Raw genomic sequence first — 26,363 nt, forward strand, 5'->3', positions numbered from 1 at the left:
TGTGTGAAGAATTGTCGAGACAACACGTAGCGCTGGGTGTCTTACAGATTTGGCTTAGTTTCCATCAGGTCCCCAAAGATGTCTGGGAGTGTAAGGATGCATGAGTAAAATCGAGAGATGATGGAGCCAGAAGAAAAATGTTGTTCTGTTGACGGAGCATGTTGTTTGAATGTGTATTAGCGTCTTAGTCTATTTTTTGTTGCTTATGATGAATACTTGCTGCTGGGTAATGTTTAAAGAAAATAGGTTTATTTAGCTCACAGTCTGGAGGTCCAAGAGCATAGTGCTGGTACCTGGCCTGGGCTCCCTGGCAGAGTCATCTCGTGGCAGACAGGGTGGGCATTTGGCCTAGCAGCTAAGATGCCGGTGAAGATGCCTGTATCCCATAGACAAGTGCCTGGGTTTGATACCCGGCTCCAGCTCCTGGCTCCCTCTTCTTGCTAGTGCAGACCCTGGTAGACACGGTTATGGCTCAAATGATTGGGTTTCTGCCACCTATGTGAGAAACCTGGATTGCGTTCCTGGCTCCTGCTGCAGTGTCAGCCTAAGGCTGGCCGTTGCAGGCATTTGGGAGTGAATCAGTGGATGGGCCTCCCTCTGTTTTATCTGTCTTTATCTCTGTGTCTCTCTGCCTCTAAAATGGGGGGAAAATGGAGGCAAAGAGAAGGAGAGGGGGAAGCAGGCATGCACAGCCTTGCTATGTAACAACCTGCTCTAGCATAAGGAATCCAGACCCTGAAGACCCAACTCACCCCATGAGGCAGGTATTAATCTCCCCTAAGAGTGGTGCCCCCATCACTTAATTACCTTCTATTAGACTCCACCTCTTAAAGGTTCTACCACCTTTCAGCAGTGTTACATTAAGGACTAAGCCTCCAGCACACAAACCTTTGGAGGACAAACCACATCCAACCTGTAACAGGTAGTACCTTTTACTCTTTTAAGATCTGTTGAGGGTGCCAGTGAGCCAAGAAGCAAAGTTACCTGTGCTTCAGGAGGGGAGCTGCCTGTGTTACAGGGACATGGTGAACGGAGATCAGATGAATGGAGCAGACGTGAATGTCAGGTGCCAGAAGTTAGGTTTCCGGGTCCTTTGCTGATTGCTGGGCTGTTGGGTTCCTGACAGCCTGGAACAAAAACTCCCCACGCCATCGAGGGCTTCAAAAGTGCTTGCTGATACAGTGTTGGAAAAGTATTTTATTTTTTATTTATTTATTTTATTAGATTTGAAAGGCAGAGACAGAGATAACTCCCCTCCCCCCATCCACTGATTCACTCTCCCAAATGCCCACAGCAGTCAGGGCCAGGAGCTGGAACTCAAGTAAGGTCTCCCACCCACGTGGCAGGGATCCACCTCCTTCAGCCATCACCCGCTGCTCCTCAGGGTGCACAGCAGCTGCCAGAAGCAGGGTTCTCGGGGATGAAACAGCTGGGGTGAGGGTAGAGGGGACGTTCCTTCTGTGAGAATTTGCATCCTTAATTTATGACTTAGCTTTTCCAGTTGTGTCTGTTTTTCCCTCTCCAGTCATTTTTATTATTTGCTTGTCCAGGAAATGCCCAAAAAGACCCAAATAAAGTTGCTGAAGACATCATCAGTGCTGTTGAAGACTTTGTTCAGAAAGGACTTGTCCAGTCCGTGCAGAAAGTGAAAGTTGTTATCCTTCTGCCCCAAATACTGAACGTGTTTTACGACAACATGAGAAAGAGGGAAGGGTCCCAGGCTTCTGCCCAACCAACTATGATGTCCAAGCTTGCGGGTGAGTTGTTCGTTTTCATGGAATGCCTACTCCTCCTAATTCCGATGGGACTAGTGCAGGGTAAACATCTACTCTTCCTCTTCCTTTTAGAACTCTTTGGCTTTTCAAAGCAACCTTCCAAGCCGAAGAAACCTTTGGTTTTGGAAAGGAAAATAGATTCAGCCAATTTTCAGGTGTGCGGTGAAAATTTACAAAATGTGAAAAGTGCTATTTCCTGGATTCAGGATTTGATTGAAAAGGAACAGTGCCCTTATACCAGTGAAGACGAGTGCATCAGAGACTTTGATGAAAAGGAGTATGAAGAACTGAATGAGCTGCAGAAGAAGTTAAATATCACTATTTCCCTGGACCGTAAGAAACCTGTGATCAAGGTTCTGGGGATAAGCAGAGATGTGATGCAGGCTAGAGATGAAATTGAGGAAATGTTCAAGAGAGTCAGGGCGATCAAAGAACAGAGCGACCGGGCAGATTACCTAAGTGGATTCATAGAATGGCAATATAGTCACCGAAACACTTTTTGTTGTTTCGACAAAATAACCAATCTGCAACTGGAGGATGCAAAGAAAGAACAGAAAAGACAAGTTGTTGTGAAAATTAATAATCGGGACTACACAGTGGACTTGGAGACACTCACTGCTGTGAGTGCGAATGGACACGCAGTAACTATTCAGCGCCTCAGAAAGGCGGAAGGTGAGTTAAGCTCTCACGCTGGTTTGGGCTTAACCCTAGTTCATCAACATTGCAGGTAGATAGAATTCAAGTAATCCAAAGGGAATAGACTAGAAAACGTGGTCTCCGAGTCTGAGGAGCCCGCAGTGGGACTGGGGAAACACGGGGCGGGTGTGCCCGACAGTCCAAGCCTGACGCCCAACCCCGCGTGTGTTTCCGGGGCCTCCCGGAGGGGAGCCAGGGCTGCTGGGGAGGTAATGGCTCCATCAGTCAGGGAAGGGAAAGCCACATGCTTGAAAGAAAAGTGGATCAAGGTTTTCTAGAACAAAAGGGCCAAGGGGAAGAAACAGAGGGGGCATCCTGGTCCGAGCGTGGGCCTGGCTGTGTGTGACCAGTGACCCGGACTGGGAGCCTGGAGGAACTTGTCCGCTCTGCACCGTGCAGAAGCTGCCTTGGTGTCCACTGACAGGGGCTGCCCACCAGGAAGGAGGGGGATGCCTGTCTCGGGCAGAGAGAGCCCCTCCGGCCTGTGCACCTGTGCACCCCATGCGTCCCCAACTGCAAAGCCGCAGGTGGCTTCCAGTGCGTGTTAGTCTTCAGGGTAAGATCCGTGTGAGGCTGGCAGACCCCTTGTGGGAGGGGTCTGCGGAGAGCATGGAGAATGCATGGACTTTTCATTCCATTCTCCCATGGACGTGTTGAAGTGCCTGTGGGATTCTGCCTAGCAGGGCTGCAGACAGAGCCACCACCACTGCCCACCCCATAGCAAACCTCCCCCGACCCACTGCTGGGAGGAGTAATGAAAAGAGAGATCTGGCAGCCTTTGTGATGGTGGCCGTGAGGCGTTCTGGCAGAAATCCATGGCTATTTCAAACATCGGAGGGCAACAATTTAGTGTTTATTTGTGACAGATGAGAGACACCACACCAGCACTTCTTAGATTTTAGCAAGACCAAAACTTTAGGATAGGGACACACCGGCTCCGCCCCTCGGAGATTCTGATCCATGGGTCTGTGACGTTTTATTTCCTTTAAACAAGCTTTCCAGGGGGTTCTGAGGCAGGAGTCTGGGAGCCACACCCTCCTAGGAAGACAAGGCACTTCTTGGCCATCGGAGTGAGGAGACTGTAAGACAGGAACACAGGTGGCCTTTAGGGTTGTAAGGCAGCCCCGGGGTGTCTGGGGGATCCTCACGTGTTTCCCTTGCAGTGGAACTCCCTGCGAACTGGAGCCCCATGAACAGCCAGAGCCTACTTGTGGTGGAGCTGCGCCGTGATCAGCCAGAGTACAGCTCGGTGGCAAGTAGCTTCCATCAGACCTGCCCCAACTTCACCATAGAGAAGGTGAGCGTGCTGCGGGGGCGCGGCCCCTGAATGCTGGCGGCCAGTGGCTCCGTGGTCCTCTAGAGAGACGTTTTCATTATTTCCTGTCACTTTCCTTTCTATCCAGAAATAGACCTTACATGGTAGTTAAGGGCCAGTGTTGTGGCGCAGCAAGCTAAGTTGCTGCCTGCAATGCCAGCATCCCATATTAGAGCGCCAGCTTGAGTCCTGGCTGCTCCTCTTCTGATTCAGCTCCCTGCTTATGCGCCTGCTAAGGCAGCAGAAGGTGGCCCAAGTCCTTGGGCCCCTGCACCCATATGGGAGACCTGGATGGAGTTCCTGGCTCATGGCTTTGGCCTGGCCCAGCCCCAGTTGTGGAGGCTATTTGAGGAGTGAACCAGTGGATGGAAGATCTCTATTTCTCTTCTTCAAATAAATAAAAAACAAACATTTTTAGTTTATAAGATAATTAGATTTTAGATTCCAGAATTCTATTCACGTCACCATAATTACTGAGACATTAAAACTCTTATGTCAGTTATTACACTTGAGTGTTAGATTGCACCATGATGTTAGAATACTAAAGACATACCGTTGTTTACTTTAGGAAGCTAATAATTATTCAGAGAAGCCTTCCCAGTTGAGTTTCTTTCTTTCTCTCTCTCTTTCTTTCTGAAGATTTTATTTATTTATTTGAGAGGTAGAGTGGCAGAGTTACAGACAGAGAGGAACAGACAGGAAGGTCTTCCATCCTCTTTTTCACTCTCCAAATGACCACAACAGCCAGAGCTGGGCCGATCTAAAGCCAGGAGTCAGAGCTGCTTCACATGCAGGGGCCCAAGCACTTGGGCCATCTTCCGCTGCTTTCCCAGGCACTTTAGCAGGGAGCTGGATCAGAAGAGGAGCAGCCGGGATACGAACTGGTGCCTATATGGGATGCCGCACTGCAGGCGGAGGCTTAGCCTACTATGTCACAATGCCTCTCACCCCCTTGAGCTGAGTTTCAACTAGGGAACACCACAAAGAGCCATAGGCGGAAGCTCCTGGGCTCAGGGCTCTGTTCTTTGTCCTGCTGTGTGCAGTGGGTCCACAGTGCTCACTTCATTGATACATCCATCGGGCCCTTTCTTTATTCATCCCAGTGACTTTGGTGTATTTCATTTTTTTTTTTTTAAATTGATACATAAAAATTGTGAATATTTTCTTCCACTTTTAACCGTGATTAATATCACTCTTCTTCCTTGGCAATGAAGGTAATATTTAGATTGTTTTCCCTCCTTCTTTAGTTGATTTCCTTATTGCTAGTATCTGCTCCTCCCTGATTCTGGCTTTACCCACAAGACTTACACTGGGGTACTGGGGTCTCTGTCTCACCAGGGAATGTTTTGCTCTCCTTGGCTTCAGCTGTTATTTCAGTGTTGATAGCTTCTACATCCGTATTACCAACCTGGATTTTTGACTCCAGTTCCAGAGCGTGCTCCAGGGGCCTAGAAGATTCTCCGTCTCAGTGTCCGTCTGCTAAGTCGACCTCTCAGAAACCTCACTCAGCATCTCTGATTCTCTTTCCCTCCTCCCCCATTTCTGGCTTGGGTTCCAGCACTTCCTGAGGAAAGCCAGACTCTGAGCACCTGGCCTTCATCTGCAGTGAGCCTGCCAGGAAGGCCTGTGCTTGCTTGCTTTGCACATTTTCTCTTATTCTCTGTTTGAGTTGCTATCATTCTATTTATGTGGCTAAGCATGTAATAATTCAAAAAAGGTTTAAAGTGTCACACACACACACATCTTTAGGTAAAACTAGATAAAGAGAAAATGTTGAAGAAAAATAAAGAGAAAAGGAAGGTAGGGATAATGATAGACGTGTTGCTAGTTCACTACAACATGAGGTCCCAGATAGCTACAAATTTGTTCCCGCGCTTCCTAGCTGCCAAAGCATAGAGCAAATACCTGGCCACAATGCTCACAGTGTCAATAAATCAGAAGCAATTTTTGAAGGGACTGAGACTGACTCCTGAGATATTTTTCTTGTGAATCAAGTACTAGAGAATATCCTTATCATCATCCTCATAATAAATTCAGTATCAAATTTTACACCATTTAAAAAAAATCCCTGGGGTGGGCATTTGGCACAGCAGTTGACTCTTCCTGGGATCCCCACATCCCCTGTCATAGCTCCTAAGTTCAAGTCTTGGTTCTGCTCCTGATTCCAGCTTCCTGCTGATGTGCAATCCGAGATGCAGCAGGTGATGGCTTAAGTACTTAAGTACCTAGAAGTAGGTAGCTTTTATGGGTCCTTTGTGGAAGTCCATAATCATGTGAAAACACAACAAGAAAAGTTGTGTGTCATCTTCCATGACTTCTATATCTTATGATAAAGATTTTTTAATATTTCTAACAAAGACCTGGTTGTGGTAGGTATTTGGGGAGTGAACCCGTGGATGGAAGATCTCTCTCTCTCTCTCTCTCTGCTGTTCAAATTACTTAAATATTTTTTAAAGGTTGATTCATTTATTTGCAAGGTAGGGTGACAGTGAGAGAGAGACAGAGATCTATCTGCTGGTTCACTCCCTGGTGGCTGCAACACCAGTGTTGAGCCAGGCCAAAGCTAGGAGCCAGGAACTCCATCTGGGTCTCCTATGTGGGTGGCAGGAATTCAAGTATTTAAGCCATGACACACTGATTCCCAAGTGCATTAGTAAGGAGCTGGATCAGAAGCTAAATCCTGGGACTCGAATCAGCACTTCCATGGGGCATGCAGGCATTGCAAGTGGTAACTTAATGCATTGAGCCACGACATCTGTCCCCGTAAAATTTTTAAAACTCTCTAATGTACACTGGATGAACCAAACCGGTACTGGATTGATTGAAAAGAATTCTCAGGCACTGAGACAATGATCTAAGTGTGCGGCTCCTCAATGGGAAGTTTCCTTCCAACTGTCAATTACAGTCCCCTAGTAGTGCTCCCCCAGCTGTGTGGTGGGACGCCAAGTTCAGGTTGGGCAGGAGTGACTGTCCCAGCTGGTCTGCAGTGTTTGCTTCCATGACTTCTATGTCTTATGATTAAGATTTTTAGTGACCAGAAGTCTTCTGTTTAAATTCAGCAATTTTGCTATGCTTAAATTCTCTTCCTCTTCTTTGCTGAAGCATTTGAAACTGAATCCTCAATATTTTAACACATACTGCTGTACAATAAAGACATTCTCCTAAATTACAATGCTATCTCATTTTTAAAAAGTAGCATTAATTCAATAATACACAATATAGATTCCATATTCAACTTTTCCCAATTGCTCCAAAAAAATCTTTCTTAAAGCCACCCCTCCCACGTGCTGTGAGTCCTCATACTGTATTTGATCATTATCCCTCCATCAGCTCTTCCACTGTAGAATGGACTCCTGCATTTCAACAATTATTTTCACGACACTGAAGTTGATAAAGAATTTAAGGCAGTTGTTTTGCCCAGTGTCCCATTTTCTGAGTCTCTCATATCTTTTGTAGGACTCCAAGCCTGTTTTCTTACAGTTTCTTGATTTGCCTGATTCTTCATAGTGCCGTTTAATTTATACCTCTGTGCTCCCAATTTCTGGTGAATGGGGAGTTAAGTTGAAAGATTTGGATAAGTTCACATAAATATTTCTTGCAAGAAACTTCATGAGTAATGTATCACATTAGGAACGCCATATGGTAACGCTGTCCCACTGTTGATGATGCTGTTTGATCATTAGTTAATGTGGTGACCATCACAGCTCTGGATTGAGATCAGTAGGTAATCTAGGATGATGCTTTGTCACTGTGTGAGGATCCTGTTCCCCAATTATCTTCCACACATTGACTTTACCATCCAATGTGACCTTTGCCCAACTCCATTATTTCACTGCTAGTTGCAAAATGATGATCTACTAGTGCTGTCATTCCTCCAATCCTACTATATCATCTGAAAAGAATAATTTTTCTTTCTTCCTGTATAAAAAGATTCAGCATGATATAATTAATTACAGTGATTCTTCTCCTAGGTGCACAACTTTTCCCACAGTTGCCTGGTGGGAAGTTGGCTTCCACGTCTTTTGATGACACTATTAATCTTTGAGCATTTCTTCACTTTCTGGAAAAGATTTCTATCTTTACCTTGTACTTCCCATGGCCCACGTCTGGAGTCAGACATTTCTCTGAGAAGCCCTGATGCCTTTTTCCCCCCATGATTTTTATGTATTTATTTATTTATTTATTTATTTGAGAGAGAGAGACAGAATGCTCCCCTCTGCTGGTTCACTTTCCAAATGCCTGCAACCTGGGATTATGCCCAAACCAAAGGTGGAAGCCAGGAACTCAATCTGGCTCTTCTATGTGATTGGCAGGAACCCACTGCTTGAGTCATGACCCTTGCCTCCCAGAGTTTACATCAGCATGAAGCTGGAGTCAGGAGCCAGAGCTGAGGATTGAACCCCAATATGGGCTGCAGGTGTCATAACCATTAGGCTAACCACCCGCTCCTGCCCTGATTTCTTTTAGAAGAAAATGGTAGTGAGTAATCAAGAATTGTGCACTTTGCATGCTCACTGCCAAGTAAAGCACTGTTGCCTCCTGACTCTTTCCTGGTGAGAGCCAGGAAAATCATGAGCTCATTTTCACGTTTTCAGTTAAAATTTAATATTATAGATTTTACTTAATATTTTGTCTTTTTTCCTGTACAATAGAAATTTAGGTCCCCAATAATAGTGCACCTTAACTTATTTATATTATCATAAAGTTGTTTCAAAAATCATGATACAAAATTATTAGGCATATTAAAATAGCTATGCCACCTTTGCTTATTGTTAGCACATTGCATATTTTCCATTCTTTTTCTTTTAACCTGTTTATAATTATGTACTTAAGATGTGTCTCTCAATAGCAGCAGACACTCAACTTTTGTTTTTCTTTTACCTTTTATGAAGAACTTAATCTGTTTACTGTACTTGCTGTATGTTTAGGTTTAAATATACCATATTAATCTTTGTTTTCCATTTATTTTTGTTCTTTTTCTGTTACTCCATTTTCACCCTGTTAGATTGTTGGGTATGCATTTATTACAACTCTTGTATTGGTTACATGGGAGATTATAATACAGTGTGCATTAAACTTATTAAACTCTAATGTAAATTGGTGTATTTATCATATCCCAGGAAATGCAATGACCTTTGAATACTTTAAACCCTGCTTTCTCTCTCCTGCTTTTTGTGCTTTTAAAATATATTATAATTCCATGTATATTTAAAGCCCTACTAAATATTTTATTTATACAGCCCTTATTTATATTTACCCTTCTCTCTCACTGTTCTTGCAATCTTTGTATTTCCATTTCTCCATCTGGGATTGTTTTCTATCTGGGTTTTCTAATGAATACCTGGAGTTGAAGTGTTTTAAAAGTTTATTTTTAAAACTTATTTTAGTGTTTTTTTACTCTTTTATAATTGAAAATAAAATAAATATTGAATATATATAAAATTGAAAAACTCATTCATAATTTATCCCATGAGGAATATAAAATCAAATTACTGTAATCAAAAATTACTTGAAATAATTCTTTCCTTTGTGTATTAAATTATAAAAGGGTAAGAAGAAACCTTTCAAAATTTAATGGAAAGACTAAAAAGTTGAAAAGAATTTCAGAACTCTAAGAAAAAATGTTAAAGTCTTTTAAAGATGAGTAAAAAAAAACTCCAAAATTTCAAGTACATGGAAATGAAATTAATATAGGCAGGCTGACTACTAGGAACTTTGCTGTAGGTAAAGAATAAAGAGGGAAAATAATTTTAAAATCATGAATAGATCAATAAAATAGATGACAATATGGAGATGTCTTTTTTACTTAAATTTTTTATTTCTATAAATGGAACAAATTTCATGTATTTCATACATACAGTTTTAAGAACATGATGACACTTCCCACCCCATCCTTCCTCCCTCCCTCACTCTCACCTTTCCTCTTACTTCCTTTCTTATTTTTCTTTTAATTTTTGCAATAATATATTTTTTCTTTGAGAATAAGTTATCATTAAGAATCATCTAAGGAAACAAGCAATGGAGTTGGGCACTTAGGCTTATCTAGAACTTATGAGACATAAGAATATCCTCCACTTAATACACTAAAATGAAATGTATCTTTGAGAACAAGTTTTACAATTAATTCTCATAATACAACTTATTGAGGACAGAGGTCCTGCATGGGAAGTTAGTGCACAGTGACTCCTGTTGTTAATTTAACAATTAACACTCTTATGTATGATGTCAGTGATCACCCAAGGCTTTTGACATGAGATGCCTAGGCTATGGAAGCCTTTTGCGTCCACAAACTCCATCAGTATTTAGACCAGGCCATAAGCAAAGTGGAAGTTCTCTCCTCCCTTCAGAGAAAAGTACCTCCTTTTTTGATGACCAGTTCTTTCCACTGGGATCTCACCCACAGAGGTCCTTTATGAAGGACACATTTTGCCACAATGTCTTGGCTTTCCATGCCTGAAATGCTCTCACAGGCTTTTAAACCAGACAGAATGCCTTAAGAGCTGATTCTGAGGTCAGAGTGCTACTTTAAGCAACTGTCATTCTATTGAGTCTGCTGTATGTACTGCTTCCCATGTATGAGCATTCACTCATTTTTAATTCTATCTATTATTATTACCAAACACTTAATCCTATCTGTATGATCACTTTAACACTTAATCTTATCTATATGATCACTTTAACACTTAATCCTATCTATATGATCACTTTAACACTTAAAATGCTTTTTTTTTTTTTTTAACCACCCACTTATGGGGATTTGGCATCCCATAGCAAGTTTTTAAACTGCACCCTTAGAAGTAAGTCCATAGGAATGTATGCAGAACTATACAGCTTTACAGTTACAAGCTTCATACACTTCATAATTACAACTTTAGGAACATGGTGATTCTTTATACTGTGCCCACCCTCTCCCCCCACTCCCACCCCCTTCCTTCTCTTATTTTTACTAAGATCTATTTTCAATTAACTTTATACACATATGATTAACTCTATATTAAGTAAAGAGTTTAACAAATAACATGAAAAAAAAATAAAAAGCTGTTCCTCAACAGTCAAGACAAGGGCTGTTCAAAGTCATTGCTTCTCAAAGTATCAATTTCACTTCTACAGATTCTCTGTTCTCCCTGACCTGTGATAACTAATAGGGCACCTAAAAGACTTGTCTTTCTATGAGGGACCCTCACCACTTTTACTCACCCTCACTCTCAGGACAGCCTTATGAAACTGCCACTCTCATTGATTAAGGGAGTTTCCAAGTTTATTTGCCATTCAGGATCCAAGCATTTTTCACCACAGCCCTGGAGGCCAGAGCCCAAAGAATGTGATCAAAGCATGGAGACAGCTTTCCATCAGGATGCAGGTCCCACTCTTCTGACTGGATCAGACATTACTTTTCCATTAAATAATCTCCCACTATTAGAACATGGCTAGGTCAACCACTGTCCCAGAAAGACTTGACAGCAAGAGGCAATGGACCAAGTGGGACAAAGACACCAACAGGAGCAGTTATTAGCACACAAAAAACAGGAGTTATAAGGCTGGGTTGGCAGAGTTCATATAATGAACACTTAAGATCTTTTGCCTATTTTCATATGGTACATGATAGATGTTAAAATTTAACATGATAGATGCTCAAAATTAAACCAATATTTATCCCCATGTCTACTTTTATTTAACACTGGACCTAAAATATTTCTGAATGCAGAAATCTGCCATCTGACACTGAATTTGCTATTTACTGTAAAGTCTATTTATGAAAAAATAGCGATTGTCTTTCATTTGCTGTATCTTGGCAAGTGCTCTTGGCACTGGCAGAATATTTTTATTAATTTGCAGATTGAGAGGATACAGAATCCATATCTCTGGAATAGTTACCAGGTAAAGAAAAAAGCCATGGATTCCAAGAATGGCCAGACGAACAATGAGAAGCTCCTCTTCCATGGGACAGATGCTGACTCCTTGCCACATGTCAATGGGAATGGCTTTAACCGCAGTTACGCTGGGAAGAACGGTAAGGAAGTGAGGAGTGTGGCTGTTCCCAGGAGGCGTCAGCCGGGAGACCCTGAGCTGGTGAGAGAGAATGTGCACTCCTTGTATCCCCTGTGGTTGGTGGCCTGCTGCAGCCCGAGGTTCAGGGCCAGACTCACTCTACTTCATCTCCACAGGGGACTGAGTGGCCCTGTGAGTGGAAACACTGATTTTTTTTTAAAGATGAAAAACACAGAAAAATTTTATAAGCAGAATTTTAAAAATATTGACCTGTTGGACCCGTGTGCCTGATTATACACTCTACTAGAATTCTTACAAAATTTTTTTCTCTTCACAGCTGTGGCATATGGAAAGGGAACTTACTTCGCTGTCGATGCCAGTTACTCTGCCAATAATACATACTCCAAACCAGACAGAAATGGGAGAAAGCACATGTATTACGTACGAGTACTTACCGGCATCTACACCTGTGGGCAGTCCTCCTACATTGTGCCTCCTCCGAAGAACCCTCAAAATGTGACAGATCTGTACGATTCGGTCACAGACAATGTGAACAACCCAAGTCTGTTTGTGGTCTTCTATGACTACCAGGCGTATCCAGAGTACCTCATTACGTTTAGATGACATCTTGGAACTCACCCTCAAAGCCATTATTCGCCCTGTTACAAAACGAGTTTTAGCTCTACCCCCCTTCACAGTGTTTTCAAAGACTAAAGGAGCCCCCCTGCATTCATTACCACTGAGATCGGACTTTCTTCAGCTTCTCTTTTTGAGAATTTAGATCGGATAATCTAGATACAAGTCTGGGCCCTCAACTGAGGACATCAAATGTGTGGGAAAAGAACAGGTGTCTGTTTTGGGGAAGGAGAGAATTACAAGGCTGCAACCATGCAATTCCAGGTGCTGAAGGAGAGGGCTGGCATCGCGTCAGGATACCACAGGGCTGTGGGCAGCACAGTGTGCTAGCAAGCGGGCTGGCCTGCTGCCTTTGCTGGGGCATGCAGGACGCCTTGTTGACATTTGGTCCTTGGGCTGAGGTCTGTGATGTACAACAGGTGCTCCATAAATGTTTGCTTAATTAAGAATGAAGTAGCCCAGACTCCTATTCAAAGTGTGAATCATCTCTTTGATATACTTGACTTACTGTCACCTTGGCTCAAATCGAAGAGCTTCCCTCACCAGCTAGCCCATGACATGTGCGTGGGAACTCTGTGGCCAGGGCTCTGGGACTGCAGGGGCTGGGATTTCGCTGGTGTTGTCCCATGGAACTGTGCAGGTTCTCAGTGCCTTCTAGAACGTGTCTACTCACTGCTCTCTACTTGCCCCACTGACAACAGAATAGTGCCTATTACACCTTCAATGTGAAACCTCTGATTGTGCTAAGATTAAATGGACTCTAAGGTTATTAAATAGTGTATTTTGGCAGTCTAGCTTTTTGATGATTCTAAAGTTGCCAGTATAAATAAACCAAAAGAATTAAGCAGTCATATTGCTCATTTGCTAAACCTACCCCTGGATGGTAAAGAACAATTGTTTTGTAAGTTTCAGATGCAAACACCATTATTGAGCTCCTAGATCGTACCAAGTAGTATAACAGGTGCATTGACCTGCAGTGTTCCTAACCACCTCCCCACCCCCATCCCCACCCTGCTGTCCTGTGGCTAAGAATTCCATCTGCATTTCAAAGTGTAGGGGGGTCATGCTCAGGGTGCCAGAAGCTTTCTTGCCTGAGGTCACCCTGGCAGGAATCCTCACAGCCGCTGGCACTGAATCTTGATCCCTGTAAGGTGGGGAACACTACTGCAGGTGGCCTCTGGATTCAGACAGCCTGTGGATGCCCCCAAACTGCCAGAGTTTTTTTCCTTCTGGCTTTTGTTTCCACTGTAGTTTCTTCAGCTGAGGCGCTTTGGGCCAAGAAAACTGACGCAGAGCCAGCCCAGGTGGCTCATTCCGCGGCTACTACTATCTGCTGCTGCTTCAACGACACAGGGGTCTCCGAATTCCTTTTGCTGTTACTGTTCTTCAAGCGGGTGGGCAACCACTTTTTATTGCTTAGGAGTGGTTTCCTAGCCGCTGGTATCAAGGACAGTGAGTGTAAGAAATGAATAACAAAGGCACCTCTCCTTCGTTTTTGTTCTCCAATGGTTTGCTTAACTCAGGGCAAGGCTGAACATGGTGTGTTGCACTGAAGAATAATGTCAATGAAGTCCATATATGTTACAATCCAAAGAACCATGTCAAATGTTCAGTTCCCCTTTTTCAAATAAAATACTTGAACAATGTCACTTGGAAGTAAATATTTTTATCCTAAAGGGCAAAACAAGGGAGCTTAATGATAAACACATGCCTCTGCTGGAAAAGCAGCAAACAAAAAAAGTCTAACAACTCACAACAAAGTGCGATAGTATCAAGGGATTCTTAGACTCCTGGTGTTTGAAAATTACGGATGGGTGCAGTATAAGGATAGTTTAGCAAATCTGAAGGGCAAACTGACCCCAGGAAGTAGTCCTGACTAAAATATGGCCTCCCACCCTTTTAAAGATTTATTTTATTTATTTGGAAAGTAGATTTAGAGAGAGATGGAGAGATCTCCCATCTGCTGGTTCACTCCCGAAATGGCCACAATGATCCGGGCTGTGCAAGGCTGAAGCAGGAGCAAGGAGCTTCTCCCAGGGGTCCAAGCACTTGGGCCATCCTCTGCTTTCCCAGGCCATAGCAGAGAGATGGATAGGAAATAGAGTAGCTGGGACTCGAACTGGCATCCATCTGGGATGCCAGTGTCACAGGCAGCAGCTTTACGTGCTATGCGACAGTGTTGGTCCCCAAACAACCCCATTTTGAGCCTGGGCAGGTCTTAAACTCGTTTTGTATTTGCATCATCTAGGGGTGTTTGCTGAAACTGAAGTTTTGGTCCCACTCCGAAGGAGTCGGATGGTGTAGTGCTGTGTGGCGCCCAGGAATTCCACTTCCAGCTGGCGCTTCAAAAGGTCCTGACAGCCCTGGCAGCCATAGCCACGGGACTTCCGTGGCTCCCAGGCACTTTGCCTTTGTGGGCCTCATACTACATAAATGATATTAAAAATTGCACTTTGCAACTGTGCTGACTTAAACATGAAAGCAATCAAAGGTGGATTATAATTGTTTTTCTCCGATTTTGAGAGATGGATGTACACAAGGCTGAGCTTGTATCCTCTAACTCCTTTGGTCTCTGGAAGCTCAACAGAGCTCTTTAACAGTTGGCTGCACATACTCTGGCGTGCTCACCTGTAAAGTACAGGATGGCGTGGGGCCCGGCTGCCCCGGTGCTCACAGCCTCCCCCTTTTATTCTCGGTTCTCAGTCCCCCTTTGCAAATAGCCAGAGTCTCTCCCTATATCAAAATCTCTTTCTATGTAACCTCAGGAAATTATCTCCCATCACCGATTACACTTAGAAATCCATTTATGCCACGTCAACTCTCTTCCAGGTCTCTGCATGTCAAAGACTATTACCTTTAATTGAATGAAATGCTTTCTCTCAGGATGGCTTTCAAACTTCTGACTCCCAAGAACAAAGAAGAGAAGTAAGTTTTATACCAGGCTCAGTATACACAGATACAGTGGGAAGGTTTCGTGACGTATACTTACCCTGAAATATTTTCCTAAAAAGTTTCACAAAATAATCCCTATACCTGGAATTCACTGAAATTTTCCATATATAATTTGGATATTTACTTTGAGAGTATCATATTCCATTCTTCCCCATACTGATCTTTCCCACTGAAATGATTTTATGACTAACGGGTCCTAGCATGTCAAACATAAAAATAAAATACCTGGAGGAAAGATATGTCTATTTCTTCCATAGGAATAGGTATATCTAGTAAGAGCAGCAGACATCCTCTGCCCCAATGTACTTGAAGGAGTACTGCCAACAAGGACTCTCTCTCTCTTTTTTTTAATCACCTGCTTAGCTACTATTTAATGAACTCTATCATGATCAAGGCTCTGTGAATACCACAGTAATAAGAAGTGCTTACTCCCAGGGAGCTATACCCTGGTTGGGAGAGACAGACAATAGCCAAATAAATAGGTTAAATATGTGGTGATCAGTGCAGGATGGTTGTCCGGGCGGCCCTGGCCTGACCCAGTTCTCAGGAATCATCATCAGTCAGTTCATCTCAAAAAGAGACCTTGTATATCTTTTCTGTTGTGTATCCATTTTAATGTATGGTTACTCAAAGGTCAATGAGCTTTTCTAATTTCCAAATTCTTGCACAGTAATAATAATAGTTACTCTCCGATCTTGCAAATGTACTGAGAGTGGGACCAGTTTCACTAAATCAAGCTTTTAATCATTGTTTCAGGAGTCAGTGCCATGGAGTCTTCACTCCCAGGACTGGTGTTCTGAGTTGTCCCAGCTCCTTCTATAAGGAGGCCTCATATTAAACCCCCATACTTTTCTCCTGATTAGCATATTGCTCTGGGCAGTGACAATTCTGCAGGTGTCAGAAGGGAGACCATCCCTGGTCCATTCAACCAATGGATTAATAAACCCGAGTTGGCAAACTTTTTTTGTACAGGGACAGAGAGTGAATATTTTTGGCTTTCTGGGCCAGGCAGTGTCACCACTCAACTCTGTCACTGTAATCCCAAAGCCACCATAGACAGATGGTCTCACTGTGTTCTGATAACTCTTCATTTATAAAAACAAGCAGCAGGCTATACCTTGGTTGAGGCTGGAGATGACTTCTTGCTGGGAACACTTGGGGTTTACACTTTGGGAGAGGGGGGGAAAGGCAAAGGCACTAAGGAAAGAAGGCTGCCAAACAAGAAGGAGCCCGCGTGGCCCGAGAACACCACACATGAGACATGGCAGTAGACTGAATTTAACTAGGGAATAAATGCACTTACAAACACGAGCAAATGGACCTTTTGCTGCTCTTTTATTTGAAAATCACCTTATTTAAAAATATATTTTTTTAAAATATTATTTAAAAAGTCATCTAACAGAATCACAAATTTCTTCCTTGTAGTAGAAGTTGTGCCACCATCCTGGTCACCTGTGGGTTCACCACGCAGTCCAGCAGGTCGTCAGTAGTCACGAGTGCTGTGGTCACGGCTGCGGTGCTGCTGGAGGCCACGTGTTCCGCAGACACGGTCTCACCTCTGCTCGGCACTTGTTCCCACTTGGTGCCATGCAAATGTCCAAAGCCTTCTCCATCCTTGTCAACAAAGCCTTTACCATCACTTTCTACTACGCCTCCCCTTTCTGACAGTGGTTCTTCGGTTAGCAGTGTGACAGCGACCAAGTTGGGGCCAAAAGGGTCCACTGCCTTCTGTTTTGTGGCTCTGTGTTTGTTCACGTTTGGGCTATATGTTTGTTCTACCTCCACATGGTTGCACGTGTGTAATTCTTCCTTTTTCCTGTGCTTCCCATTTGTTTGCAATGCTTGGCCTTCTATCTCCCTGGATGCTCTATGATGCTCCAGGAAGGCAGACACGGCTCCATTTAAGTAGTGACAATTGACTTCGTGGGATATTTCCTCAACCTAAAGAAAGAGAAAACCCTTTACCATGGTTACGCATGTTCAGTTAAACTGGAAGCCAAACGCTCTGGCCAGGGCTGCCTCAGTGCAGGAAGCAGAGCACTGTGACGACAGCCAGACGCAGCCTACCTCCGTCGGGTTTAACCAGGCCCTGGGGTTGCGAGGGTCCTCTGCGGTTTTCAGGGCGCACACAAGCACGCGGGTGATTGCCTCTTCCACCCGGGCCAGGTGGTCCTCTTCCTAAGTTGGGATAAAAACACATTTCAATCATTTGCCTTTGTGTCTCATGGCTTGACACAGACCACAGAGTCTCTATTTAACTCTGTGTTCCATTCTCTGGCATCAATATAATTTTTGTTTCAGAAGGGATGAGTGCATGCTATTGGCAAACCCATAATTTTGCTGTATTCACTATCATCTGCCATCTAGAAGAGTTACAGAATAGCTTACCAGCCAAATCCAGGTATGTATTCTCTGAATCTATCAGATATAAAACCTGGGGTGTTTTCCCCAATCTTCCCCATGCTTTGATATGCTTGCATTTTCTGAAAAACAGTATTGTATATGGAGGAATAATCCCTACATAGTTTGACAAGAAAATCATGTGAGCAATAGGAGGAAAATTCTAATAAGCATGCATGGCTATAAGAATGAGGTGGTTAACCATCTAAACATGGCTTTCTGAAATGTAAATAAGTATAAACTATAGCATGAGTGATAAATTACACCAAAATCAACAACTTCTGTTCACCAAAAAAAATACCATAAAAGAAAAAAACCAAGATGTTTGTAAAACTTATAATTAATGAAAGGTTAATATTCAGATTATACAAATAATCTATGCAAACCAGCAAGACAAATGACTGGATTTTTGTAATGAGCGAAATACATTAAGATAAGCATTTCAGAAAGAGAATCATTTGGCTAATAAGCATATGACCTCTAGGGGAATGCAAATTAAGAAACTTAGGAAACTGATCAAAATGGATCTGACAACTCCAAGTGCAGAGACTCTGAGGGTGGAGTGCTCTGGGGCGAGACGTAGAAAACACACCCTCTGCAGACCAGCAACACCACTCTTACACCACACGTGAGGAGCACCCGCCAGTGGACGTCCAAATGCCGATGAAACACCCAAACAACCCAAACTCGACAAGAAAACGTCAGTGAGTTCCTTTATGACCTGGAAAAGGGAAAAATCTTCCTAACCGCGACTCAAAATCCCAACAATAAAGTTCAACAACACATGCTGTTGGTGAGGCCTTGGAAGAAACAAGTACTCTCATCTTGCAGATGCTTGACGATTCAGCGGTGAAGAAGTGGAATCTAGCAGAACCTCAGAAAACTAAGTATACATTTACTCCCTTTAAGGAATCCCTGAGACTCACTTTAACAAGTTAAAACAGCACGTGCACAGGGTTATTCACCGGCACCGTCTGTAACTGCGAAAGATGAGACTGAACCGAAATATCCAAGTGGATCCTTTTAGAGTCTGGGAGAGGTGGTGGGTACAGGGAGGAAGGGAGACCTCTCTGAGAGATATGTTTTCGTACAGTTGGAAAAGCTGAATGTTTTAAATATTCAAAATATTAAATTATATCACGTCTGGAAAAACCCTTAAAAGTAAAATCAAACTGAAATACATGAACTTTCTGGAACATGAAATTAGCAACACATGAAAAGAGTTCCTTCACAATGACTTCTGAACAAATACTTTGTACCCCCCCCCACACACAAATGAGATATAGTCTAATGATAAGAAGATTTGCAAGGAAATCTTAAACTTTATTTGTAAGCTTCATGGTTAGTAGTGATACCAGAATTGGAATTTTAACTATAAATTTGGCATCATAAAAATGTATTACTAGATAAAGCAAGTAAGTAAACATTTTACTGCTATTAAGGACCCAGATAAGGACTCAGTGTGGGAGATAAAAATGCAGAAACAAATAAGGAAAAAACCCTATAACATTAATTGTGAATTAGAAATATAACAATACTTGTCTATCTGTCTACCTTACATTACACTTTAGCTAAATCATTCCAAGAACCTAGAAACAATGCCACCCCAGTAGCAGTGAGCAGCTTGGAGCCTAGACCTTGGTTTCTAAAGCCATTCCTCATTAAAAGGGAGCAACAATTGGCTTCTGAGTGTGGAGCAGAGGTTTCTTTTTGTACCAGACCCCTAGGACTCACTGAAAGACTCACTACTAAGGATGCAGCAAAAGTGCATCAGGAAGCTTGAAGACATTGCATTAAAGCACAAATGAGACAGAAACTCAGAATTTTAGTCAGGAAAGCTCAGCCAACCAGGGATGACTGTGAAGTGTTGGATTTAGCCTTAAAGAAACAACTTCAGGGGTCGGCATTGTGGCACAGCAGGTAAAGCTGCCACCTATGATGCCAGCATCCCACGTGGGCACCAGTTGAATCCCAGCTGTTCTACTTCCGATGCAGCTCCAAACCAGAAGATGGAAGATCTCTCTCTCTTTCTCTCTGCCCCCTCTTTCTCTTGTAACTCTGCCTTTCAAGTAAATAAAATAAATCTTATTTAAAAAAAAAAAAAAAAAAGAAGAATCAGTGTCACAGGTACAGGACAGGGGACAACCTGACATGACAGCATTGTGTGCAGAAAAGCACCGTTACTTCAGAGCTGAATATGACCCAAATGAGACAAGCTTACTGAACAGGTGAATGCAGTATAATGAACATGACTGAAGAAACTCAGTATCTAATTCATAGGAAGGAGGAATCATGCTCTACCAAATAAGGCCCAGTGCTATTCAGTTTTAGGTGCTAAACATTAAGAGGGCTGTTCTTGACCCAGTAGCTCTCCACCTCACAGCAATTGAGGACTGAGGCTTGACAAGATTAAGAAACTACTTAGGTTAGACAGCTACTAAAGGCCACCTATAATCTAGGTTGGCCTGATTCCAAAGTCTATGTCCACTAAAGGTGGACAGCCTAGAAATTAAAGGTGCTTAAAAAAAAAAAAACATGGAAGAATCTAGAGGTTTTGAACTTGGAGGAAGAAAATTATTTTAGAAGGGAAAAAACCTATACAGTTTAAAAATAATGGATAGGATTACAAGAAGGCAGATGCTGTTTAGCCATGAATGGGCTTCCCTGGGAGGTGACGCATCTTCTAGGTCTACTGCAGACGCCAATCTGGCCCTGGGGGAGGTGGTGGACTCCTCCTTGACATCTGCTCCAGTCCCAGTGCAGCATGCTACAAGCAGATTCTAACGGTGAGTCTACTGGTGTCCCTCCTTACTTTTCACTGAAGCCCCAGGGGCTACAACTCATCTCTTTTCTTAACTCACACGATGCCACTTCCTGTTACGATATCCCATAGATTCTTCCTCTTCCAAAGCCCTTCCATCGCCGGAGGATAGCAGAAACCTGACTGAGGGGAGGGTGCAGCTGCCAGGGGGCTGAGAGAGGCAATCATAGCTTTGGGTTCAGGAGAGGAGAGGCGAGGCGCAATCAGGGCCCCGCGTTAGAGAGGGCACAGGTGCAATCAAAGCTTCTGGCCAAAGACAGCACAGATATAATTAAAGCCTTGGGCTGAAGCGACAGATGTGAGCAAAATGGGCAGCTCTTGGCATTATCATAAATAGAGCCGGCAACCAGGAGTGAGCACAGCATACTGGAGGGAAAGGCCTGTGGGAGAAACAAGGCACAAACCTAGCACTGAGAGGCTGCCTTGAGAAGATGCACGCGTCGAGAGGGAGAATTCTGCAATTGGTAATGGGGACCCTGAACCAAGAAGCAGATATGCCCAGCCCAGATGGTGGGGGACGGACTGGCACCTGGGACACACAGATCCGGCCAAGCTCAACACAATTTTCCTAACAACAATCGTCAAGAGAGAGGCCCCTGCAAGCCAACATCAGGGCCCATTGTGTGTTCTGAGCACAAAGGGAGTGACTCATCACTAAAATCCCTATTTCCAACCTACATATCCGTCAACAGAGGCTAGAACATGTAATTACGATACAGCAAAACAAAGTATTACTAGAGTGTTCTACAAGTTTTGCACAGACTTTGTGTATCTTAAAAGTAGAGATTAGATTTATTAAAAAAAAAAAAAAATGTACCAGCTCAATCCATGAGTTTATACTGACAGTGACAGGATCGATGGATTCCACGTAATGCCACCAGTGCCTGGGAACAAACAGAACCTGGAAACCAAACCAAAAAGCGGTTAGCACAAGAACAGGATATTTCATTGTTATGTCAGAATCAGACTTCACCGAGGCCACTAGGAAAATAAGGAATACAAGTGAACTCACAATAATACAGCCAAAGAAAAGGAAAGCAAAGGGGCTGGTGCCGTGTGCAGCGGGTTAAGCCATGGCCTGGGATGCCGGCATCCCACATGGGTGCCAGTTTGAGTGCTGACTGCTCCGTTTCCAACCCTGCTCAATGCTCATGTGCCTGGGAAAGCAGTGGAGGATGGCCCAATTCCTTAGGTCTCTGTACTCACGTAGGAGACCTGCATGGAGTTCCAGGCTCCTAGCTTTGGCTCGGCCTGGCTCAGCCCTGGCCATTGTAGCCATGTGGGGAGTGAACCAGTAGATCTGGGAGTGAACCAGAAGATCTCTCTCTTTCTCTCTGTAACTCTTTCAGATAAATAAGTCTTTTTAAAAAACAAAGGAAAGGGAAAAAGGAAGCAGGAAAACCCCACACTTTTTTTCCTTTTACTCCTTTCTTACTGACAAACTTGCATATCCTACAAAGCATAAACACTTCTTTACTCCCCTTAATCCTAGGCCCTCCCTGCCTGCATCTAAATCTTAGTATAGGATTCTGAAATCCTAATTTTTCTTTCTCTCCAGCACAAAAGTTTTATGTACTTTGAGAAAGGGCACTGCTGAAATTACAGCAGGGTTTCTGTCCCCTCCCAGTTCAAGATCTAGCTAACGAGAAGGCAAAATGCGGAAAAGTGGCCAATCAGTGGACATGTGATGCTGGAGAAGTTCACGGGCAGACAAAGCAGACGTGAACGAGGTCAGGGGCAACCTAAGTGGAGGAAATGTCACTTGAGTGAGAGCTAAGAGGGGATTCTGGCAGAGAAAAGAACAAGGCCACACCTGGAAGGAGAGGTGGGGCAGGCCACCGAGGCAGGGCTGTGCAGGGGTATCCAGCAGTCAGGCTCACCACCACCATGGCGGAAGTACCAGGAGACAAGTGAAAGGCTGCCATTAGTGGGGGTCATCGGGGGGCCCTGAGTTCAGAAGACAGAATCTGGACTTCATCCTGTGGCATTAGAAGTCTCACAGGAACTGAGTAGGGGCTGTTTAAAATAGTGGCATTAAGAGAGATTCTTGCAATGCTCCAATTATTAACTGTTAACATTAAGGAGGAAGGCAGAGTAAAGAACAGAAATGGGCAGAGTGAAGAAGGCAGGCACCCAGCCAGATTCAGTGAGAGACTTCCTCTGGAAGCAGGTGCAGCAATCCTGGAGATGATATGAAGCTTTCAGGCTTCAAATTTAGCAAAGTAGGTGCACTTAGTTCTGAACAAGGCGGGTCTGAGACGGGAAAAGAATGCCCGTTAGGAGAACTGGGCATTAAAATAGCCACTAGATGTAGTCACTAGGAAGTAACGAACATCCTATCATGGAGTACAGTTTCAGGAAAGTGGTGAGACAGGGAACAGAATTAAGGAATGGACAGGACGTAAGAAAAACTCGTATAATAGATAAAACCACTCATCCGAACTTGGCTGTAAAGATAGAAGAAAAAAGTTACAACCACTGCACATCCACTTGAATGGTTATAAGGATAATGATTTTTTAAAAAAAGGACAGCAGGGACAGGCATTTGGCCTGGAGGTTAAGACAGACCTGGCTGTCCTGCTCGCCTCTGGCTCCTGATTTCAGCTGGAGGGCAGTGGTGATGAGTCAAGTCATTGGGTGCCTGCCACCCACACAGGAGGCCTGGATCAAGTCCTTGGTTGCTGGCTTCAGGCCCCAGCTGTTGCAGGCATTTAGAGAGTGAATCAGTGGATGGGAGCACGTGTGCATTCTCTCTCTCTCAAATTAACAAAAATAACAATTTTTAAAGGAAAATGACAGATGTTGGAAGGATGTAAAGAAAATGGAAGCCTGATGCATCACTGGTGGAATATAAAAATGGTATAGTCACTGTGGAAAATGGACAACAGAATTCACTTGTGACCCAGCAATGCCACTCCTAAGTATACATACAAGAGAACTGAAAACACAGACTCAAACACACACTTGTACAGGAATGTTCACAGCAGCATTATTCATGACAGCCAAAAAGTAGAAACAACCCAAACGTCCACCAGCTAAGGAATGGATAAACAAATGTCTCACAGTTCCATCCAATGGAACATTCTTCGGCCACACAAAGAAATGAAGTACTGATAATATGCTACAATATGAATGACCCATGAAAGTACTGTGCTATGTAGAAGTCAGACAAAAAAGGCCACATATTTTAAGTGAAATGTGCAGAATGGACAAATCTAGAGAGAAAACAGATTCATGGTGCTTGGAGCCTGGGGATGCATCGGGAGTGACTACTTGGGGGCTGAGGCAATCCAGTCAGGTCAGATCGTCTGAGCTGAGCAGGTCAGATTGTGGGTCCTGAGCAGGACGCAAGCAGGCAGTCTGTGAGGAGGAGGCAGTGGAAGGAAGACGGGCAGAGGAGTCGCAGGGAATCCAGGCTCCTTAAGAGACTAAGAAAATCTTTCAAATTATTAATAAAGTGTCGGACAGCAAGGACCAATGTTATAAAACAAACTGTCTCCACCTGGCAGCGCGTGAAGCACAGCACCCTGGAAAGTGTATTGGAAATGGTCCTTTATGACAGCAATGTCCATCCTTGCTTAAAAGCGACCGCCCTTGATTCCTTCGGTTGTGTCGGCCGTGTCGGCCACTACCTGGACGCATTCAACCTGCATGTAACCACGTGGTTTTGGTTCTATCGTAGTTGAACAGACAGTAACTGTGGATCAGGATTCCAGTGGTGCTCTGTTACCCTGTCTGGGCACGTTCTCTTAATCTGAATGCAAAGGGCTTATGTGCTCATTGTTCCTCTAAACCCATTCTCTTCACCAGTAGGAGGAGCTGTGCTGCCTCTTCCCATCTCCTTTCCAGAACCTGCGAGGGGAGGGGTGTGTGTCTGAAGCTACAGCTGGGGAAGGAAACCGTTCTGAGTTAGAGGGGTGGTTGGGGGTACACAACAAAGAATGTGAGCAAGTTACAGCTGTGGTGTCCACTGGTGGGCAACCTGTTTTAAAGCGCCGTTACCTGTCCTGGGCTCAGCGTAACCACATGTCTTTGAGCTTTCTGGAACTGCGGGAAACGCTTTAAATCAGGGTTGACAACATTGACTTTGCTGAACACGCTGGATTCCTCATAAGGGATTCGTGTTGGATAAAGGAAAGGAGTATCTTCAGGAGGGAAGAGGTGCCATATTTTCCTAGTTGAAAAAAAATAAGATAGAAGTCAGTACCCTGAACAAGTATGTTAAGAAGGCAGCCGTTAAGTGGTTGTTTTTACTCATTTAAATCAATGCCAAAGGAATGCAGGCACCTGGCCTGTTCCTCACTCGGTTCTGGATTCCCCTCTGTGGACACCTGGGTACCTCACCACCCGGAGGCAGCTGCTCTCTCTGCTCGGACAGGATCTAGTCTGGAAGACGGCTCTTTCTCGTCACAAACCAGCCTGCCTCCTCAGAAACCTTTTCCATCCCAGCTTACAGACCTGCTCAGAGAAACCCTCCCCTTTGAAATATTCACACTCATGTCAGCCTGAGCAAACCCCATGCTTCCATATCAGAGTTTCCAGACTTCTCGGCTGGGTGGTAAACTCCGTAAGTTAATTATTTGTTGTTAATCCATTACACAGCAGAAACGACTAACAGAGCTGCTGTTGCGGCACGGTGCTTAGGTCATCACTTGGGATGCTCGTATCACATATTGGAAAGCCTGGTTCCGGTCCCAGCTATTCCACTTCTGATCCAGTTCCCTACTAATGCATCCTAGGAGGCAGCAGATGATGGCTCAAGTGCCTGGGTCCCTGCCACCCACAGGGGAGACCCAGGTGAAGTTCCAGGTTCCTGGCTTCTTCAACATTGCCTAGCCCTGGCTGTTGCAGACATTTGGGGAGTGAACCAGTGGATGGAAGATCGATCCATCTCTGCCTTTCAAATGCATACCATTTTTTGAAAACTTTTATTTAATAAATATAAATTTCATAAGTACAACTTTTGGATTATAGCAGTTCTTCCCCCATACCAGCCCTCTCACCCCCAAACCATCCCACCTCCTACTCCCATTCCATTCTTCATTAAGATTCATTTTTAATTATCTTTAAATATAGAAGATCAACTCTATACTAAGTAAAGATTTCAACAGTTAATGCATACAATTTTTAAAAGAAAAGCATGAATAATGCCATGTAACTAAAAGTGATATAGGAATTTTTTTTAAAGATTTATTTATTTATTTGAAATGCAGAGTTACAGAGAAGAGGCAGAGAGGGTGAGAGAGAGGTCTTCCGTCCACTGGTTCACTCCCCAGGTGCTGCAGTGGCTGGAGCTGTGCCAATCTGAAGCCAGGAGCCTCTTCTGGGTCTCCCACGCGGGTGCAGGAGCCCATGGACTTGGGCCATCTCCCAGGCCATAGCAGAGAGCTGGATTGGAAGTAGAGCAGCCAGGTCTTGAACCGGTGCCCATTTGGGATGCTGGCACTGTAGGCGGCGGTTTTACCTGCTACGCCACAGCACTGGCCTCAGTTACAGGGATTTTTAAAATGCGAAAATCCAATCACTTAACTTTTTTTTAAATGGGGGTAATAAATCTTAACTCATAAAACATTAGACATTATCATGCTTTATGTCCATAATGAAGAACGTCTGAGGCAAAGAGAAGAGATGTGGACAGATGAAAGTTTGTAGATGGGCGGGTGTTTGGCGTCACGTGGTATGCTAACATCCCATATCTGAGTGCCTGGGTTCAAGTCCCTGCTTGGCTACCATTCCAGCTTCCTGCTGATGCACCCTGGGAGGCAGCAGGTGATGACAC

The 26,363-nt window shown here is 43.9% G+C and overlaps 2 protein-coding genes across 12 annotated transcripts in view; one reads left to right on the forward strand and one right to left on the reverse strand.

Moving 5' to 3' along the window:
- PARP14 (poly(ADP-ribose) polymerase family member 14) overlaps positions 1–14,060 on the forward strand; it is a 53,848-nt gene extending 39,788 nt beyond the window's left edge. For all 3 annotated transcript variants that reach the window (XM_089331802.1, XM_017347053.4, XM_089331801.1), the window contains 5 exons: positions 1,551–1,757; positions 1,848–2,447; positions 3,635–3,768; positions 11,623–11,797; positions 12,113–14,060. In XM_089331802.1, coding sequence (XP_089187928.1) covers positions 1,551–1,757; positions 1,848–2,447; positions 3,635–3,768; positions 11,623–11,797; positions 12,113–12,399 — 1,403 coding nt within the window. In that variant the 3' untranslated portion in view covers positions 12,400–14,060. The remainder of the gene's footprint in view (positions 1–1,550; positions 1,758–1,847; positions 2,448–3,634; positions 3,769–11,622; positions 11,798–12,112) is intronic.
- A 2,619-nt stretch (positions 14,061–16,679) lies between these two features.
- HSPBAP1 (HSPB1 associated protein 1) overlaps positions 16,680–26,363 on the reverse strand; it is a 55,673-nt gene continuing 45,989 nt past the window's right edge. For all 9 annotated transcript variants that reach the window (XM_002716812.6, XM_008266837.5, XM_089331809.1 and 6 more), the window contains 4 exons: positions 24,587–24,758; positions 21,402–21,485; positions 17,431–17,541; positions 16,680–17,304 (listed from right to left, as the gene is read on the reverse strand). In XM_002716812.6, coding sequence (XP_002716858.3) covers positions 16,768–17,304; positions 17,431–17,541; positions 21,402–21,485; positions 24,587–24,758 — 904 coding nt within the window. In that variant the 3' untranslated portion in view covers positions 16,680–16,767. The remainder of the gene's footprint in view (positions 17,305–17,430; positions 17,542–21,401; positions 21,486–24,586; positions 24,759–26,363) is intronic.

Source organism: Oryctolagus cuniculus, chromosome 4 (assembly GCF_051225735.1).
Source record: "Oryctolagus cuniculus isolate XC-2025 breed Fujian yellow rabbit chromosome 4, ASM5122573v1, whole genome shotgun sequence".
Lineage (NCBI taxonomy): Eukaryota > Metazoa > Chordata > Mammalia > Lagomorpha > Leporidae > Oryctolagus > Oryctolagus cuniculus.